General features: G+C 39.5%; 1 protein-coding gene across 2 annotated transcripts in view; it reads left to right on the top strand.

Annotated features, from left to right (window-relative positions):
- grid2 (glutamate receptor, ionotropic, delta 2) overlaps nt 1-19545 on the top strand; it is a 607329-nt gene that overhangs the window by 98636 nt on the left and 489148 nt on the right. For both annotated transcript variants that reach the window (XR_004552792.1, XM_034091023.1), the window contains exon 2: nt 7859-8014. Coding sequence is in view for 1 of the 2 variants with exons in the window: in XM_034091023.1 (XP_033946914.1) it covers nt 7859-8014 (156 nt within the window). In the remaining variant the exon portion in view is untranslated. The remainder of the gene's footprint in view (nt 1-7858; nt 8015-19545) is intronic.

The raw sequence follows: 19545 nt of genomic DNA, 5'->3' as shown, positions 1-19545 counted from the left end.
TAGAAGTGTCTAACTTGTGACACAGAGATGCGTGCGACAACCTGGGTTTCAGAACGGGGAAAAGACAGAATTAATTGAGTGTCGTCAGCGTAGCAGTGGTATGAAAAACCATGCAGGCTAATGACTGATCCGATCAAGTTTGTGTACAAGGAGAAGAGGAGGGGACCAAGAACAGAGCCTTGAGGGACCCCTGTAGCAGGGTTTCCGCTAGGATTTTTTCTCGCCGGTCAAATGTCCGTGCAGAATTTATTTTACCGGACTAATTTGAAACTTACCGGTCATATTTCAATAATAATAAGAGTTGTGTAGCAGAGTTTCCGTTAGCAGGTCATCACCGGACTATGAGCAGATATGCTTCAGTTTAAAACTCAGTTCACAGGCTCATTTTTATATTGCTTCAGTTTATAATCGTAACAGATCGAAAAATTCAGATTCATTTTTCAATAAATGATTCCACAAACAACATAATTATTACATTCAAACAAACTACTTGCAGTAGATGAAGTACGTTATTCACAAGTTTACATTAACTTTGAATAATAACACGGGAGAAACGGATCCTCTCTTTTCCCCTCTCCCTCCCTCTCTCTCCTGACAGCCCGTCAGTTTCTCATGCAGCTCCTGCAGCCCGCTAAACAGAGCTGCGTGTCTCCGTCTGACTCAGCAGCTGATCTGATCTCTCTCTCGCGTCCGGTTATACTGCGCTCGCGTTTATGTCCATATCGATCAGATCCAGCTCTCCTGATCGGCCTTTATAGAGAGCACCGATCAAACTATTAAGAGTGAATATCGGCCGATCGATCGGAGCCTCCCTAATTATTACCAGACATGTTGACCGTCAGGTTTTGAATTTACCGGTTTTTAATAAATTTTACCAGCTAAAAACCGGTAATTACCGGCTAACGGAAACCCTGCCCTGTAGTTAATTGACAAGGGTCAGACTCGGACCCTCTCCAAGTTACCCTGTAGGTGCGGTCTTTGAGGTATGAGGTGAGGAGGGAAAGTGCACAGCCTGAAACTCCAAGTTCTTGGATAGTGCGAAGGAGGATCTGATGATTCACCGTGTCGAATGCAGCAGACAGGTCCAGGAGGGAGGCTGCTTTAGCAGTGTGCAGTTCCTCAGAGACAGCAAGGAGAGCAGTTTCTGTTCAGTAACCTGCCTTGAAACCAGACTGGTGTGGATCGAGAAGGTTGTTCTGATGGAGATAGCAAGAGAGTTGTTTAAAGACAGCGCGTTCAAGTGTTTTAGACAGGAATGGGAGGCGAGAGACAGGTCTGTCGTTTTTAACATCGGACTGGTTGAGAGGGGGTTTCTTTAGGAGAGGGTTTACTCTTGCCTCCTTGAGAGTGTTTGGAAAGTGACCAGAAGTTAGAGAACTATTGATGAAATGGATGAGAAACGGTAGCATATCAGGAGCGATAGTCTGAAGGCGGTTTGAGGGGATAGGGTCCAGAGGACAGGTGGTAGGGCGGGCAGAGGTAATGAGGGTAATAACCTCACTTGGAGAGAGAGGGGAAAAGGAGGTTAGTGTGTGGGTGAACGGTGGGTCTGGTACCCAGTGGTGAGTAAAGGTGAGTCGGAAAAAGAAGAGCCAATATCATCAATCTTCTTATGCTTTAACTGTATAACGTGTATAATTGTTCATGACCTCCTATGCCCTCTTCAAATCATTCCAAGTAGTCATTTCCTCACTCATACTGAATGATTACCCTGAAAAGGAGCTGGCTTAATTACTGGGTCTTTATAGAGTGTGGGAACATAATAACTCTGCATTGGATGATGTGCCATCCTAATTTGTTCATTTAAAAAGGAAATTGAGCTGTATTTTGTACATTCAACAATGTGCCTTTGTCTGCATGAATGCCATTATCTGATTGCATGTAGGTACTTGGATGGATGAGCTGTATGAATTATCCCCTTCAAAAATGTATCCATCTTTCTGCTCCAGACCAACTGGACTGAAGCTAATGCAAACAAATATAATGTCTTCATATTTTACCATGAATTAATGAATGAATATACAAACTATGTAACAATAATTGATAAGCCTCAATAGGTTATAACATATACATGTTCAACAATTATTGGTACAAAAGATGGAGAGTGATTATATTCAACTTTGGCTTTCAGAAACAATCATGTTTATTAATTTAGAGCTGCTTTGGAGATGAGTAGATACTCTGAAGGGTGGAGTTGGGGGTGGAGAAGAGAGAGGCAGGGGTGGATCTAAGGGATTGAGAGGGTGTGTGAAGGGAGAGGAGGTCTTCAAATAATTGGAGACCCTTGTTGAAAGGCTCTTGTAAGTAAATAACACAATTGTATTGAATTCAGTGGCAGAAAGCCAGTGAGCATTTATTATTTAGTACTGGGGTGATGTGGTGCCTGATTCTGGTGTGTTTTTTCTGGCATGATGCGTTCTGTTGACTGTTGATGGAGCGAGAACTGATAGCAGTAGTGTTTCCTACACAAAACCACACAATCAAGTTACCTATTTATGAACAGGCTTAGTAAACTACTGAATGAATACACATCCAATCACTACTTCACAGACTAATCCAATGAATACATGAGCACAATGAATTCAGCAATAAATGAATCATGAATTAAAGCCAACGACTGTATAGACCAGATCAAATCAGTGGTTGATATATTTGATTTGTTAACCTGTTCAACTACATGAGCGAGCCACTCAGGAGCTGCAAGGTTATGAGAGAATGTTTGGCACTTTGGCCAATATATTACTAACCCTGTTTTGATGGGATAGCCTACAGCCATGGTCAGACACACACCTATAACCTAAACCCCTCTAAACCAGTCAAATGTATTGTTTCACCTGGTGGTTTTGATGGCTAGGGAATAAGTAACACTGTGAGGAAGGAGGGTCAGGGCAGTGTTTGAGCATTCTTTCAGCTTGAATCGCTCTGACCATTTCACTCTCTCATAGCAGGCAGTCGAACAGTTCTTCCCTCCTTAGCTCGGGTGAAGGAGCAATATCAGCTTTTGCCAGTCCTGATTAAGTTCACAGTTTCTTTCTTCCCACTGACTTTGATCCACTAGCTCTGCCATGAGTTTGCAATGTATGCCCCCCCTCAGGATCAGTCGAAATCCCTGGTGGTGATCCCTCATTGTTTCCTCTAGCTATATCATCCAGTCCAAATGTTCATTCATTCAGTCCTTTCCGACTCATACACAACTAGTAATATTCACATCAGCCTCAGCTATGTTAAGTTATAATAAGCAAATATTAGCATGTTGATACGCTAAATTGTGATAGCAAAAACATCACACCTAGCCTCATCATGTTAGCATTTTGATTTGGGCGTTGGACTCTCAGTCTTGTCTTGTTAAAGTCTCATTAAAGTTGTGTTGATAAGAGTAAATGTCTGGTTAGGTGCCTGTTGTGGAAACCAGACCTTTTAAGTAAGAATGTGAATGACCATGGCTAGGTAAATTGTATGTAGGCAATTAATACATTTCTGAGGTTTTCCTTTAATTCAATTTGTAGAAGTAAATTAAAAAAGAGAACATATGCACAAGCTAAGATCACAAATTAAACTTGTATCGCTAGAGGAAGATTAAATACAAATATTATAAAGTACATTTCTCATGGCAGATTTCAACACCCCGACTTCTTATTTGTATCTTACCTCTAGCATCCATCCCAAGAGGTTATTTGGCAGTAGCATGCAAACAAGTTATCTATTGCCTCTTATCAAGGAAAACAAACTCGGAAATGTATACCAACCAAACACTTGACCATAGGGAGGCAGTTGATCTATATCTCTCATTCAAACAATGTGGCTATCTATGTTGCAAATGTATTATCTTTTCAATTTACACACCACTGAGACAAATGTAACATTTGTGATATTGGGCTATATAAATAAACATTGATTGATTGATTGATGTGGCGTCTCTACTTTGTGATGCTGCATCCTCTCAAATTGACCACGGTTGTCAATGATGCTGTTTTTTATTGAAAGGATGGTTTGTACATAAGTTGATAAGTTGGTGCTGCTCATCACGTGCGTGTGTGTGTGTGTGTGTGTGTGTGTGTGTGTGCATGTGTACCCACCCTTGTGCTGTCTGTGCAAAGCAAGATATAATGCTTTTATTTCCTGGTTGATTTACAGTATGTGGTGTTTGCGCTCACAATCTTTGTAAAACCTCACTGCTTTACTTTCCACTCTCACACATCCAATATTTTTTCCAAGATATGGAAATTGCTAAACAAACATTGAGATTATTTTTTGTTGCCACTTCCAACATACATTATAAGCACATTTAAAACGGACACCATTTTCTACCTTTTTTTGAGAAGAGAATGATTATTAAAACACACTTAATAGATGTGTCTGTAATAGAAATTACAGACACATCTATTAAGTGTGTTTTAATAATCATATATACAGAAGATATTTATTTATATAAAAGTATCTTTCTGTTTAATTATATCTCTGGTTTCTGTCTCTGTGAACCTGTTCTTCAAAGTGTCTACATAAGAGTTTGTTTTTTAATCATAAAATGTTGTTGATAAATACAATTACCCAACAGCAATCATACAGAAAGAGAAGGAGGATAAGAGATCATGGGAGAAAGAGAAGGAAGGAGGAAAAGTTGCTGATACATATTTATTTTGTAATGGTATTAAGAATAATACATTTAGTAAAAATTGCTCAATTGTAATACCCTCATTGTAGTTGTTGTGGCACTAGACTCAAACAACACATTGCTTATATATATTTCAAAGAGAGAACAAAAAAACATATACAAAGAGAGTGGTGCACAGCGCAGCTTTTAACATAATGTCTAGAAGAACGAGTGAGGTTACTATGGCAACTCCATTGTAGAAGCCCAGATTAAAGGAGCCATTATTCTACTCTTCTACTTTAAATATATTCTTTTATGCTCTGAATACTTTAGACTGCAGTAGACACTGATCCCAAGTGCCCTCTGAGAACATTAATACATGTGTCCAACTTTTTTCTGACTTCCTCCATGAAGCATTAATACAAAAAACATATACAGTCCTCTCCACTGCCATGCATTTGTCCTAGACATATACAACCTTACATTGTCCTCCTGTGTCGCAGAGCTAATTAAAAAAATGTGTAACTTTCAAATCCTTCCTGAGCAGGGTCACATTCAAACTGATTGCAACGCCATTAATAATTCATCTGTAATGGAATAGTTAATGAATCTGTGTGATTGACTCTTTATCGCTTTGCCCAGGCCTGTTTGTCTCACCTCATCTATAGTGCAGAATTGTTGAAACAACCTGGGCTCATCAGCAAGAGGGTATTTACAGTTGCCAAATGCTAACAGATCAACTTATTGCAAAAGCCATACTGAATGAGTCCTTTTGATGAAGAGGCATGTGGCATACCATTGAACTAGTTTTAACTGTTGTGTCAATAATTTGTTGAAATAAATTGTCTTTTTAAAAGTTACATTTCATCAAAAGTACCTTTTGAAATAGTGGTAAGCAAATAAGATGTTGATTTTTAAGATTTATGCTGGCAATTGGTTTAGACAAAGCTACAACTTTCTTTTTAGGTAGTCAACCTTAAAAGTGAGTTTATAACATACCCCTGAATACCAGTATTATAAGTATAATCCACGAACCACTTGCTCCATAGCCTTTGTTGTATTAGCACCAGACTCAATGAACTGTACAAGACCCAATAACAGCAGTGCTCCTTCAAATGTGGTACAACATGGCCCTCAGCCAATGTAGCCAGTCTTGATATTAATGGGATTTTCAACGCACTCACGCACGCACGCACGCACACACACACACACACACACACACACACACACACTATCTTTACATGAAAAACAGTTAGCAGAGCTTCACTGCACTAGCTTACACAATTAGTTGCCCAATGGGTTGAGGGGATAAGTGGGTTTAAATGTGAGGCTAAAAGGCAAGAAACAGAGATATATAAAACACATAGTTAACTGTGTGTGACAGACCACAGCAATTATCAAATCGCTAGCAGCCAGTCAACGCTCCATGTTTCCTCATTTTTTACCCTCAGCATCACTGCAGTTTGACATTATTCTGATGACTAATTTAGTATTGACTAGTGGGAACTTAATCTGCCACTACAGATACTGGCATTCCCCTGTCTTCATGTTGTCTTTGTGCATCAACTCATTTGACTGAGTCAATGTGCCCTTGGGCAGTATTTCCTCAGCCTGAACTGTAGTGTCAACCCATTTCTCTCTCCACCCTGTCTTTCTCAAGCTGTGTCACAATTCTGAGGCTATTCTCATAAACAAGTCCACAAGTCCAGACCACATTATAAAATAACAGAGATGTTTGTTTTGCAGCCGCAAGAATCCAAAAACCTACAAAAGTTAGTCAGCTGTTTAAATAAGATTTCGGACAACTGTTCTTATGTGCATATACAAAAGTAAGAAATAACTTTAAATCAATCAGTGCCCTACTTTGGTACCTTTCGCCCCCTGTGTCCCACACCTCTCAGGAAGGCAGAGAGAGAGAACTATTTGAAGGATAATGCAATACTGGCCAGAGCAACAAGTTGGGGGTTCACATAGGGGTTGCCTTAGACTTTCTCTTGTCTGTCATTTTGACAAACAGACACATCAAATGTATGTCTTCTAATATATTTTACATTTTTAATGATTAATATGCAGAATTATTTTTGTAGATTATGCATTCATATGGTAATTTAAAGCATGCTATATATTTAAAAAAAATATATATATGAAAAAAAAACGCCTTGAATTTCAGGGGGGTCGCGAGGCTCCGTTGGCGGGGCTCCGTTGGCGGGGCTCCGTTGGCGGGGCGCAGCGCCCCTCCAAGACAATGGTAGGGGAAACATTGCGATTAGAAGTCAGCACAACTCTGAATGTGAAATCTAATTTCCCAATCTTGCAAGCCCTTGCTCACTTCGAAAAGATACCCAGCATGCACAGCAGCAGCGCTGCTCCACACGGAGACGAGAGGTGGAGGGGACGAGAGCGGACATGCTTCAAAGCCCTGCTCCGTATTTTTTCAATGTGTTGAGAACTACCCTTAGTTATGTTAGATCATCAAGTGTTTTAAACTGTCAAAATATCCGAAGGCTTTAGATTTTTTCGCCAATTACGTAACATCTTTGACCTCTGCTCACACATGCCGCGTCCAAAGACACACAACAGTGACTGTTAGACTGAAAGGCTGGAAGTTGTTCTAAATGGATAACTAAATGTTCTAAATGGAAAACAATGTTGAAATAGAGAAGCTTGTACTTATTTTCAACAACATAATGTACTTTTTTGTTATTAAAGGGGGTAAAGTACTGAACAAGGGTATAATTCAATAACATTACAGAATTCCAGGTAACAATACCGGTATCAGTTCAGATGTGGATGGTGACAAACACTACTGTACATATTATTTATATTCAATGACTTGAAATCCTTTTTTTTTTAACATTGACCAGTAGAAATATCTTTTTCAGGGTTTCAATAAAAGGAACTTGGTATACACGTGACTATTTCATCTTGTTATCAACTTGGGAAATGTTGTAATGTGCAAAATAATGCATTCATGTTGCCAATGATCATATTATTGACATTGGTATCATATAACTGGCCCCAATTAACTGTTTTACAACTTCATCCATTCAGCAATTTCTTGCAGATAAAGTTGTTGTTTGCTATGGGTCAGGGAATGAGGGTTGATCCTCACACAACGTTCTCTATAACTCACATACCGGACATATACCACTAAAGCTCAGGACTCTGCATCACCCTATTTTTGTCTCCATCCCTTTTTATTTCAAAAGTCCTTTAATACTGAGTAATAGTTTCCTTTTTTTCTTCTTCTTCCTTCCTTGCCAATAGGCGCCATATTTGATGAGTCAGCGCGGAAAGATGATGAAGTGTTTCGCCTTGCTGTGGCAGATCTCAATTTGAACAACGAGATCTTGGAGACGGAGAAGATCACCATCTCTGTGGAGTTTGTTGACGGAAACAACCCCTTCCAGGCTGTGCAAGAAGGTAGGATGATAACACCATGTGTAACAGGGCAGGTGCATCAGCTTCAAAGTCACAGGTCTTTATGTGTTGACATTATAGTCCACAGAGGACATTGATTTGCTTTTGGGATTAGTTTCCTTTGCCCTACAAAAACTCTGGGCCGGGGTCAGACTGAGATGAAAAAGCTTTCGTCAACATTTATTCTGTTACACTTTCTAAATTCCGTTGGAAAAAGTAACAACTGCTTTGGTTCTAATGTTGTTTAGGCACAGCGCTGTGATTTATTTTCAGCCAAACCCAGCAGTTCCATAACAGAATATCTGCCACTTGTACTTCTTGACGTCATACCTAGTCAAATATTAAAACAAATACAATTAACTCAGAACTTGAATTTCAGCATTTAAGTAGGTTAAAAAATAAAATGGCAATGAGCTCACTGTTCTGACAATCAGGGAATGAGATACAACTGCTGCCCGTATGGACCAGTGTCCCTGCTCAGATAAACATATTGCAATGAGTGCACATTTCTCAAGACCTCTAATTAATACATCTGGCATTAAAAGAGAATTTACCAATATTTAGCCACAGTGAACAAGGGCAAGCCTATTTCCTAGACACGCCAACTGCACCATGCACTGCAAAGCTGTAAAATAGATGTGTGTCTTGATAGGACAAGCAGTCTTACTTGTTCAAGTCCAAGTCCAAGAAAGATTATATAAAATCTTGAGTTAGAAATTATGAATTTGGGTAAAACTTGCTTATCATATACAGTTTGCAGTATAGTCTCATTGACCAGAGATACATACCAAAACCATATCATGTAAAGAGGCAACATAAAAAAGGCCAGAACATGGTATATATTTACTGATTTAATTAAATGATAAAAAAAAACATTATCAACCACCCACTGAAAACACACACACACACACACACACACACACACACACACACACACACACACACACACACACACACACACACACACACACACACACACACACACACACACACACACACACACACACACACACACACACACACACACACACACACACACACACACACACACACACACACACACACACACACACACACACACACATCTGGGTTCTGTGTGCATGGAGGATAAATGTCTGTGTTGGTATTTTCCTTCTATAGTTTGAATTGCTTGACGACAGTGTAGCTTATATCTTGAGTGTCTTATTTATAACACAGCAGGAGGCAGCATTTCAACACTCCCTCCTTGACTGAGCTCTCTGAGCCAGCAGCATGTTCCTGAGTCCTGCATAATGCCTAAAGCCCCTGTCACACTGTCCCGAAATTGACACCCGATGGACACACGAATATGGAATTGTGAATTTCGCACGAAGATGGCCCCGAACCACACACGAAGGCAACATTTACGACATACAACTGCAATGAAAGTAACAAAAACAATTATGTTACAGTACTATGATACTGTACTGATATCTTCAGACTTTGTTCTTTACTTTATCTGTCTTTATATGTAGAAAATATTACGTTTTCTCCGCAATGTTGTTTCCATAACAACAACAACTTCCTGTCAACTGTCCTCAAAATAATATATTATATCCTTTTTAGTTTCACAGAACACAAATTGGGTTATTTACATAATATGTTGATTAATATGTTGACATTAACATACCCGATGGACACACGATAAAGGAAATGTTCAAATTCGGCTGTGATCGTAGCAACATCGGGCCATTCGTGAGGGCATCTTAAGCCATCGTATGATCGCTGGTGGAGTTTCTCAGGCTCCGGCAGCAACTTCGTGAGCGGTGGCAAAATCTTTGGCATGCCAAAAAATTGCCGAAGGACCTTGCGAAGGTTCATTTTCGTGTTGAATTCGTGTGTCAATGTTGCCCTTCGTAAGGCCATCGTGAGGGCATCTTGTTATCATCGGTGCCATCGGGCATTCGCCCCGATCAGAGTGAGGGTGAATGCACCGATGATGACACGATTTGACAAGATGCCCTCACGAGTGCCTTACGAAGTTGCCACTCACGAAGTTGCTGCCGGAGCCTGAGAAACTCCACCGGCGGTCATACGATGGCTTAGATGCCCTCACGAATGGCCCGATGTTGCTACGATCAGCCGAATTTGAACATTTCCTTTATCGTGTGTCCATCGGGTGTCAATTTCGGTACAGTGTGACAGGGCCTTTACTTATTGCTTACGTTATTTTGTATTTGAACTTATCCTTAGCCAAAATGATTCTGTAGCTTGTCGTTTTAAACTTTCTTTCAGTTAAGTGATCAATTTGGTTCTGGTTAGGCATAGTGGTTTTTTGTTCTTCTTTTTAGCAACTTTACATTCATACATATATTGTAGACACAGTTACAACTTGGCACAAACACCACTGTCTAGGACTGTTGACTGCTGATAAGGAGAATAGCAAGGGGATTCAGTATCTTTAGGCAGTACAGGATTTATTAAAGACAGATTAGATGCTACTCAACGATTTAGCTTGTGATTTCGACCAGCTATTGTTCAATCACAATCTGATCTTGCCTCTCATTTTGGCTTTTTTCCACCCCTATCATGACTGATTAAACTCCTGCAGGCCTCACAGTCCCTCAGTCTGTCCAATGAGCACTTCCTGTCTTTCTGTCTGCCTGCCACTGAACAGACTGCCTGACTAATTTGCCTGCCTGTCAGTCTTCCTGTTTGCTCGTCTGCTTGTGCAGTTATCTTTCTGATGAATTGATTGCCTGTCTCCCCATCAGCCTGTCTATCTGTGTATTTGTTTAGCTAACTGGTAACCTGTCTGGCAAATCAATTGTCTTTGTCTCTGTCCGTCTCTCATGTGATATAGTTTGAGATGCCTTGCTTGGGGCACCTTGGCGGACACACAAGACCTCAACTAAAATATTGAATTGAAAAATGTAAATATTAATCTCATTTTCTCAATTAGGCAGCCAATCCAACTGTCTGATCTTACAAGGTCACTGACCATTGTTCCTTTTCCTAGTGTTTTATCTTTTACTTTTATTAAAATCATTACTTATGCATTTTTGAAATAACACATGTTGCAGTATCCTTCACATATTGTGCTCATAAGCAATATACTGCAATGTTGAATGTTCAGGAAATCTCTTATTAATTCATGTTCTAGCCCTTACTGTAAATTAGATGAACCTGTTATCCCCTGTAAGGTCTAGATGTATGTATATCAAAGAGTAAAGGGGTCTTTGTATTCTGCATTTGATGCAGTTTGTCATAAGCTCCAGAAGAACACCTCACTTTACTGTCTGTCTCACCGCTAGATTGATTTTATTTAATTGGGAAATGACTCAATGTATACACAATTATAAGAGGATAATTTCTAGATCAAATTCTGCATTCAACGAAAATTCAGAATCAGAGTTTGTTTTGTCTAGCCTGCATCGCTGCAGCACTATAACTACTGAGCACGGGTAATACATGATCTTAGCTCAATTTTACTGAATTGAGTAATCAAAAATGGCACATCACAACTACCATAGACATATTACAATACAGGCCTTCAACTAGATTTGAAATATAATTATCTATTTTCATTGTGTGTGTGTGTGTGTGTGTGTGTGTGTGTGTGTGTGTGTGTGTGTGTGTGTGCAACATTTAAAGGGGCATTCCCTTGTTAATCCATTCAGAGTGTGTCTGGCCATCTGATGAATTAAGACTAATATTTAACCTTTTATTTAACACAGTCTGTGTTGTGTTATTTGTGTGTTATGTGGTGTGTGTGTTGTGTTCGTGTGCATAACAGTGTGCTTGTTCTTGCTTGTGTGACCCTTAGGATTGACCATTGCTAATACGTTTGCAGATGGACGAGCTTTATTATGCTCTGTCTTTATGATTATTTAACTGACTCACGGCTTGTAATGAATGTTGTGTGTGTGTGTCCTCAGAAGTGTGTACAGGTGCAAGGAATAAATCACTCTCCCTCCCCCCTTCCCATTTGCCTCCTGCATGGTACTTAATTGTGGATCTGCTCCTGTCACTTATATTCACATTTCACTCCCTACACCCTACTCCCCCATCTCCATAGTAACCAGGCTAGACACTACTTAGGGAAAGGTTTGGATTCGTGTGTGTGTCCGTATGCATGTCAGTGTGTGCCCGTTCATGTCTCCATCGATTAAGGCAATGAGAATCACCTAATTGGATAACTGTCTATGGAAAGGTGGGTGGCGAGGGGAAGCAGAACAGGAGGAGCCCACAGGAGGCACAGGACTCAATAGTTGTCTCAGCTTATATTTCATCTCAGCTTAGTCTTGACACACAGGGCACACTGCTGCTTTTATGCACACACTGCCGCAATCACAGATTAGAAGTCCCCAACTACGCTGAAAGGTGTTCTGCTATACAGCTACATTGTCTTTTGAGACCTTGCTAGCGTCTATGATTGTCTGATGTTTGGATACTTTGTATTTTAAAGTGGAATGTGGGAGTCACCATCAAAATGGGAAGAGGTTTAGAATAGCTATTATTGAAATAAAGAAATATGTATAATGCAGAATAAGACTTCAAGCACAAATCATGAAAGTTTGGACCAATTGGCCTCCTGTGAAGACACTGGCAGCTATGGTTAAGGTCTGTGTGTCGACTGAAAACAGGGAGAAGCGGTTTGTTCAACACAACTGTGGCCTTTAATTAGCGCCAATCTTGCAATAGCATCAGTTCAACCAGGGGAGACTTATATGTGATTAAAACAATTAGTTGACATGTGCACAAGATGACTGAAAGGGTTCATAGACCCCATCGTGAGTTCATATATCTTATGATGGAGGTGCAGCCGCAGTGCAGCCCTGCGTCCCGACCCTGGAGGTGGAGGAGGGGTGAGCGTCAAGCCCTAATCCACAGTTGATGGCAGTAGAGAAGAGAACACATTTATGGTTTTATTTTAGCATTATGAATTAATTATAATGGCTGCCAATGCAAAAGTGTATAACAAATATATGAAAATCCCAGTCCTATGTTCTTAATTAAAGTTGTAATGGATTAGAGTGACTGAAAATATATTTGGAAGATTTGTTGTTGTTTCAATTGATGTATTCTGATACACTGGAACACGTAGATTCACAGTAATGATGTGGGATGGTGCTAAAGTCAGCATGAAGAAAATGCCTTAGGGTGTGTGAAACATTTGACTGAGTGTGGTGAGAATAACTCAAACTGACTTTGTCATATTGATGAAAACACTGTGATAAAGTAAACACATTAAAGAAAAAACAAAGTTTTTGCCCTTTAAGTTTCATACTTAAAAGGACAGCGCTTCCTCAAATTAAAGTTGAACACGCACTCATTTTACATTTCTTGTTCATCTAACTTCAAAGTTGCTTTCTCTCACTCTCTCTATCTTTATGTATTTTTAAAGCAGGATTTTACTTCAGAGTTCAAATAAATAAATGACTAGAGTTTTGTAATCAGGACATTTTAAATTTCCCCCATGACTATCACAATTTGAGATGACCTTCGTTATTCATAAAACATTAATGTCCCATTTCAGAGGCCCCCTCATCTTTTGCAGTCTTAGTCTGTAACCTAAATATAGGCAGAAGTGTCAGTACCAGCAGAAACAGTCAAAGCTCCAGATTGGAGACGTGTATGACACTGAATATCATTAACATAGAATCAGATGAACTGCACAGAGCAACAACAGACCATAGCATTACATTTGGCATTTAAGGCTTTGATCAAACTATGTCTTCCTCCTTCAACTTTGAATGTTTCTATAGTTGAAACAAAAACATACAAAGCTGTATGCTAAATTACACATCTCAGCCACTGGGTCCCACATTTGCAAATCAATCCAATATAAAACCATTTTTATCGAGATGCTTTGGCCAATGGGAAGACCATTGACATTTGGGGAATGGCTAGCAAAGGAAACAGACAGGTAGTGATTTTATGTTTTTGCGGGTTTATGTCTTCATCTGGGATTTCATTTTAAACATAGGCAATATTTTATGTTTAAATGTCTTATGTACGTCCCTGACTTACTGTAAACCAACTTTATTGTTGTTTTTATATATCAACCTTTATCTGCAAATTATCATAATACATCAAGTCACAGCTGCACCTGTACCTCATATTATTATTTTCTCAAAAGGCAACACAACCATATTTTTGATGGGCTCTCCTTCCTCTCTTCCTTGTTGACCCTCCCTGCTCTCCATTTCCCACAGAGCAGACTTACACTGAAATTATCTTCCATGGAAACCAGGCTCAAAAGGATTTAGCCTCCAACCCAATTCTCTTTCCTTGACTCCCTTGACCATGTTTCTGTCCATCCATTGCATCTTTGTGTGCACGCCCTGATGCGAATTCACAGAGCAGTCTCATTAGCTGCCATAGGGACCGAAGACAACTCATTATCTATCATGCACACGCGCACGCAGACGCACACACAATTACTGAGCACACTGGCTTTCTTGATGTATTGACATTCCTATGCTCATCTTTCTCTACAATATGTATCATTATGTATCCTTCCTCCTCTCTGCAGTTGTCATGACTAAATTGCAAAAAATGATAAACGTTCTGTTATTTGACATTGCCCTCCAGTGTATCTCATTGTTTTTCTATTTTACCGTCATTTTTTCTCTCTATCTATATCATTGTGTTAAAGGTGTTGAGGTCTAGCAATAGATAACACTGACATTTTACAAATCTGATGCTTTATTACACAGCTTATTTGAATACTCGATTCTGATTGGTCAATATGGACGTTCCAGAGGTATGGTTTTTCTCTAGCAGACCGCTGCTAAGGGTACCAGACTGTAGGACACCCTGTTCAAGGGACTTCATTATGTGCAGTAATATCCATTGATCAATCTACAAAAATAAGTTTGTGTTTGTTTCGAACCAATCCAACCAGACTTTTGAAGCGTTATTTGTGCGTGTGTGCTCAGTTGGAGTTAGGTCTGTTGATTGGCTAGTAGATAGAAAGTGTCATTTGAAAAAAATCAGTAGTGCATCTCTATTGTATGGTTTTCTTCCTGCCCCTACTGGGCTTCGTCCTCCCTCTCTGTCCCTTTCTCTCTTTCTGTTTCTGTCTTTGTATCAGTCTGTAAAGCTGCTTGACAGCAAACTTCCTCTCTCTAAACCTGCTCTAAACACATACACAAAGACAGTCCTTCACTGCAGAGGAGTAGGAGATCACCGTGAAATTATTTTTGAATGATTTATTTCTGCCCTCATGACTGCACAAAAAAAAAAAAAAAAAAAAAATCTTATAGGTAAGAAAGTATATAGACTACTGGAGTGACATCATTATTTATTTCCATCCACTATTATGCAGCAGGGACAATGGCCTACTGTAGTATGACACAATGTCTTCGCCCGGATGTTTTGCACTATAACAAAACACTATGAATATACCAACATTGGAAACGAAATGGCATCATATACCTTTTATAAGCACATGTACATCCACAACAGCCCCTGGCATTGCGGTCAGATTTCACCGGTTCCCCTCCTTGCTCTCTTGAACACAATCTACTAAAAAACAATAAGAAGTACTAGCAAATCACATAATTAAGTCATCTGTAACTCTGACTGCATTGCTTTTATTTTACTAGCAATGTCATGCAGACATCTGTCTTCCTACTGCAACATTGAGCAATACAACAAGTCAAGATGTTTAATTTATTTCCCCCGCCTCATGTTGATCTGTACTAAAGTCTACCTCACTATGCTGTATGAGTCTAATGACATGATGACAGCTTTAAATGTATAATTGCTGGTTAAACAATTACAATTTAAAAAAACAATAATTCTATTATATATTTGAACCTTAACAGTAAGTGTTAATAACATTCAGAGCATAATATATATCAGCAAACAGCAGTTTGCTTTGTAAATATAGAGTGAAGTGATGTTGTCCCTATGTGTGTTGTAATCAGAGCTTCTCTTTGCTTTGTGCATGATGTTTCTATTGCATTTTGGGTCATTGTAGTTCCTTTTCTCCTCGTGTGTATGTGATCCACTAACCAATGGCCACCGCTCTGCAGTGAGCTCATACAGTGGTTACTTCGGATAACGCCGTCACGACCCATGCAATTGTCTCAAACTTTCTGACCACCCTTAAAGGTTAAAATAAAAGCAATAATTGTGGCTTGATATTGAGTGAGAACATGTTTTTATAAACCACACAGCTTCCGGTCTTCCATGACCCGACCGGAGGGGGCGGAGGAGCCGGTTTATGGTAGAGAACAGCATTCTCGGTTGGTTATGTTGGTTGCCAATTAGGGTGGAGTAGTATGTAGACCTAGTCCAGGAGAGAGCTTATTTGTAGGACTTCACATGGTCCTGATAGGCTTCAGGATGGATGGTGAGGCCAGTTAACATCCCATTGTTGTGTATGTGCAGCAGTTTAAAAAATAGCCAGACTGTCAAGCTAAATTATCATTTGAGATAATGTAATACACTCACAGAGCTCAGGTGAGTATTTTGATATGATTAACCTGAGAAGCAACTTAAATCGTATAATTTCGGACTTTTGTTGCCGTCTGTGAGGAAAATAAATGGGGCTCAGAGCCTCAGGATACTGAAATCTGTATTTTTAAATATTTTTTTCCTTCTAATTTGTTATTCTTTTCAAAATAACACACTGTTATTTACTCACCAATAACTCACAATTATCCTTTTTTGGCGTCCGTCAGAAACTGAATTTCAAAATAAAAATAACCGGAAACAGACGTAGGCCTATAAGGGACATTTCGAGCATCATTGCGATTGTCAACATTTCTGAGTTTAGGTTGGCCGACGACACTACACTACCCATAATCATTACATGACATTACATTGCATTTAGCTGACGCTTTTATCCAAAGCGACTTACAATACGTGCGTTCGACCAACAAAATACAAACTTGAAGAAAACAGAATCATATAAGTACATCAGGCTTCATAGAGCAAAAACATTTCAACTGTTACTCAACTGGCTTTAGGTAAGCCAGTCCTTTATTAGTATTAAGTGCTTTGTTAATAGTTCTATCGCTCGAAGTGGAGTCGAAAGAGATGAGTTTTCAGTCTGCGCCGGAAGGTGTGTAAGCTATCTGCTGTCCTGATGTCAATGGGGAGCTCATTCCACCATTTTGGAGCCAGGATAGCAAACCCACGTGTTTTTGCTGATGGGAACTTGGGTCCCCTTCGCAGCGAGGGTGCATCGAGCCGTTTGGTTGATGCAGAGCGGAGTGAACGTGCTGGGGTGTATAGTTTAACCATGTCCTGGATGTAGGAAGGGCCAGATCCATTCGCAGCATGGTACGCAAGTACCATTGTCTTGAAGTGGATTCTAGCAGTTATCGGAAGCCAGTGAAGGGAGCGGAGGAGCGGCGTGGTGTGGGAGAATTTAGGAAGGTTGAAGACCAGGTGAGCAGCTGCATTCTGGATGAGCTGCAGAGGTCGGATGGCACATGCAGGTAGACCAGCCAGGAGGGAGTTTCAGTAGTCTAGGCGTGAGATGACGAGAGTCTGGACCAGAACCTGCGTCGCTTTCTGGGTCAGCTGGGGAGGCATCCTCCTGATGTTGTAAAGCGTGTATCTGCAGCAGCGGGTTGTAGCAGCAATGTTTGCAGTGAAGGACAGGTTGTTATCTAGGGTCACACCCAGATTCCTTGCAGTCTGAGTCGGGGAAACAACAGAGGTGCCGATGTTGATTGTTAGGTCAAGAGTGGGACAATCTTTTCCCGGAAGGAAAAGCAGTTCAGTCTTGTCAAGGTTGAGCTTGAGGTGATGATCAGACATCCACTGAGAGATGTCAGCTAGACAAGCAGAGATGCGTGCGACGACCTGGGTCTCTGAGCGGGGAAAGGACATAATTAATTGGGTGTCGTCAGCGTAGCAATGGTATGAAAAACCATGCAGGCTAATGACTGATCCGAGCGAGTTTGTGTACAAGGAGATAATCCCCAGCTATCGTTTAGGACTACAGTCCCCGTGATTAATCTTCAAGTTCTGGGATTGGATGTTGGAGTGGCAGTGCGCCAAGGTTACGCCGAGCGTCAAACAGCTGTTTGAAATGGAACGAAACCACGCCAGACTATCCAAAACTGGAATCGAACACCCCCCCAGAACTACACATGCTGGCTATTGTGTTTCGCAAAATGTTCTATGGGACGTCTCTACTGAACGTTTTCGTTTTTCCCACAATTAGAAGTTGCCAGTATTAAACACATTGGTGTTATCAAATGTAAAACATATAATTAATAAATCGGTGAAAATCGCTTGTGTCCATAATGCGCAGCATTAATATATACCCACATGACAGCTCATTGTTACTTTGTAATTCTACTCCACTACAATTCAGAGGTTAACCTGGTATTTTTAATCCACTACATTTATTTGAGTTACTTTGCAGATTCTGATTAATTATGTGAAATATAAACAACCCTTAAATTAGACTTTAGTTACACCTGAGTAAAATTCAGGTAAGGTGATTGTCAAGTGCCAACAATCAGGAGAGATATTTGATAGTTGGTGCTTGAGAAGACTAAACATGTATCTGCAATTGACATGAATGGAAACGAGTAATAAAGTATATTCATTACTCGTTATTCTCTACTAATAGTTAATTAAAGACTGTATATAATGGCTATTTTGCACATCCCTTTCAAGATTTCAAGATTTTCAAAGGTTTATTGACATATCATATACACAACTACGGTGTAGTTATGCAATGAATGAAAAACTTGGGTCACAGGTTCCTCAACAGTGCATTACAAGACATCTATCAATATGTGTGTACCTCCACCATTAAACTGTCATATTCTGCACATTTCTTATTCTATCTACAAACTACATACATAAGCGTATAATTCATATGTATAATATCAGTTAAAATAAGTGCTTCAACATAGTTAACATTGCAGGAAAGCAATATATTAGACGTTAAGTACTTTGTCAGGCTTAATATTTATCTGTAGATAGATACCCCCAACGTTTTTTTCTTATTTAAAAGAAGACCTTAATCTGTTATTTAATGTTTAAATAAAGGTTAATTCGTTTTTATGTTTTGCACCTCCTCCTATTAATATCTTTGTACATCCTGCACTAAACTGTTTTATTGTGGAGATCACTTATAGTATCTTCTTGATTTTTTATATTCTATATTTCTATCACAGACCTTCTACTTTCCCCCTATGAAAGTATGTACTATTAATATTTTTTTAATCAAATATAACGCATAAAAACAATAATTCAATAACGTGCTTTAACCACTAGGCGGTGCACACAAGGTACACACAGCCATAATAACTTTGTATTATTAGTGTAGGACACGTATGTATGTACAACATCTGAAGATGTGTAGTTTTATTCATGCTTTCACATAATTGTACAGCATATTGCTATACTATTTCAGACTCAGTATTTACATTCTTACATTCAAAGAAAATCAGTAATATCTTTAAAAACTACAAGTCCTTTTATATCAGCTGTGCACCGTTATGGTGTAAATATAACCTATCTATGAATTAGATCAAATGTAAAAGTCAGCCGAATTAGTGTTGATACTGCAAGGAGACGTATTGTGTGAAGAG

Source organism: Pseudochaenichthys georgianus, chromosome 9, assembly GCF_902827115.2.
Source record: "Pseudochaenichthys georgianus chromosome 9, fPseGeo1.2, whole genome shotgun sequence".
Classification (NCBI taxonomy): Eukaryota; Metazoa; Chordata; class Actinopteri; order Perciformes; family Channichthyidae; genus Pseudochaenichthys; species Pseudochaenichthys georgianus.
Note: the sequence above shows the minus strand (reverse complement) of the source record. Positions and strands in the feature narration are given on the sequence as shown.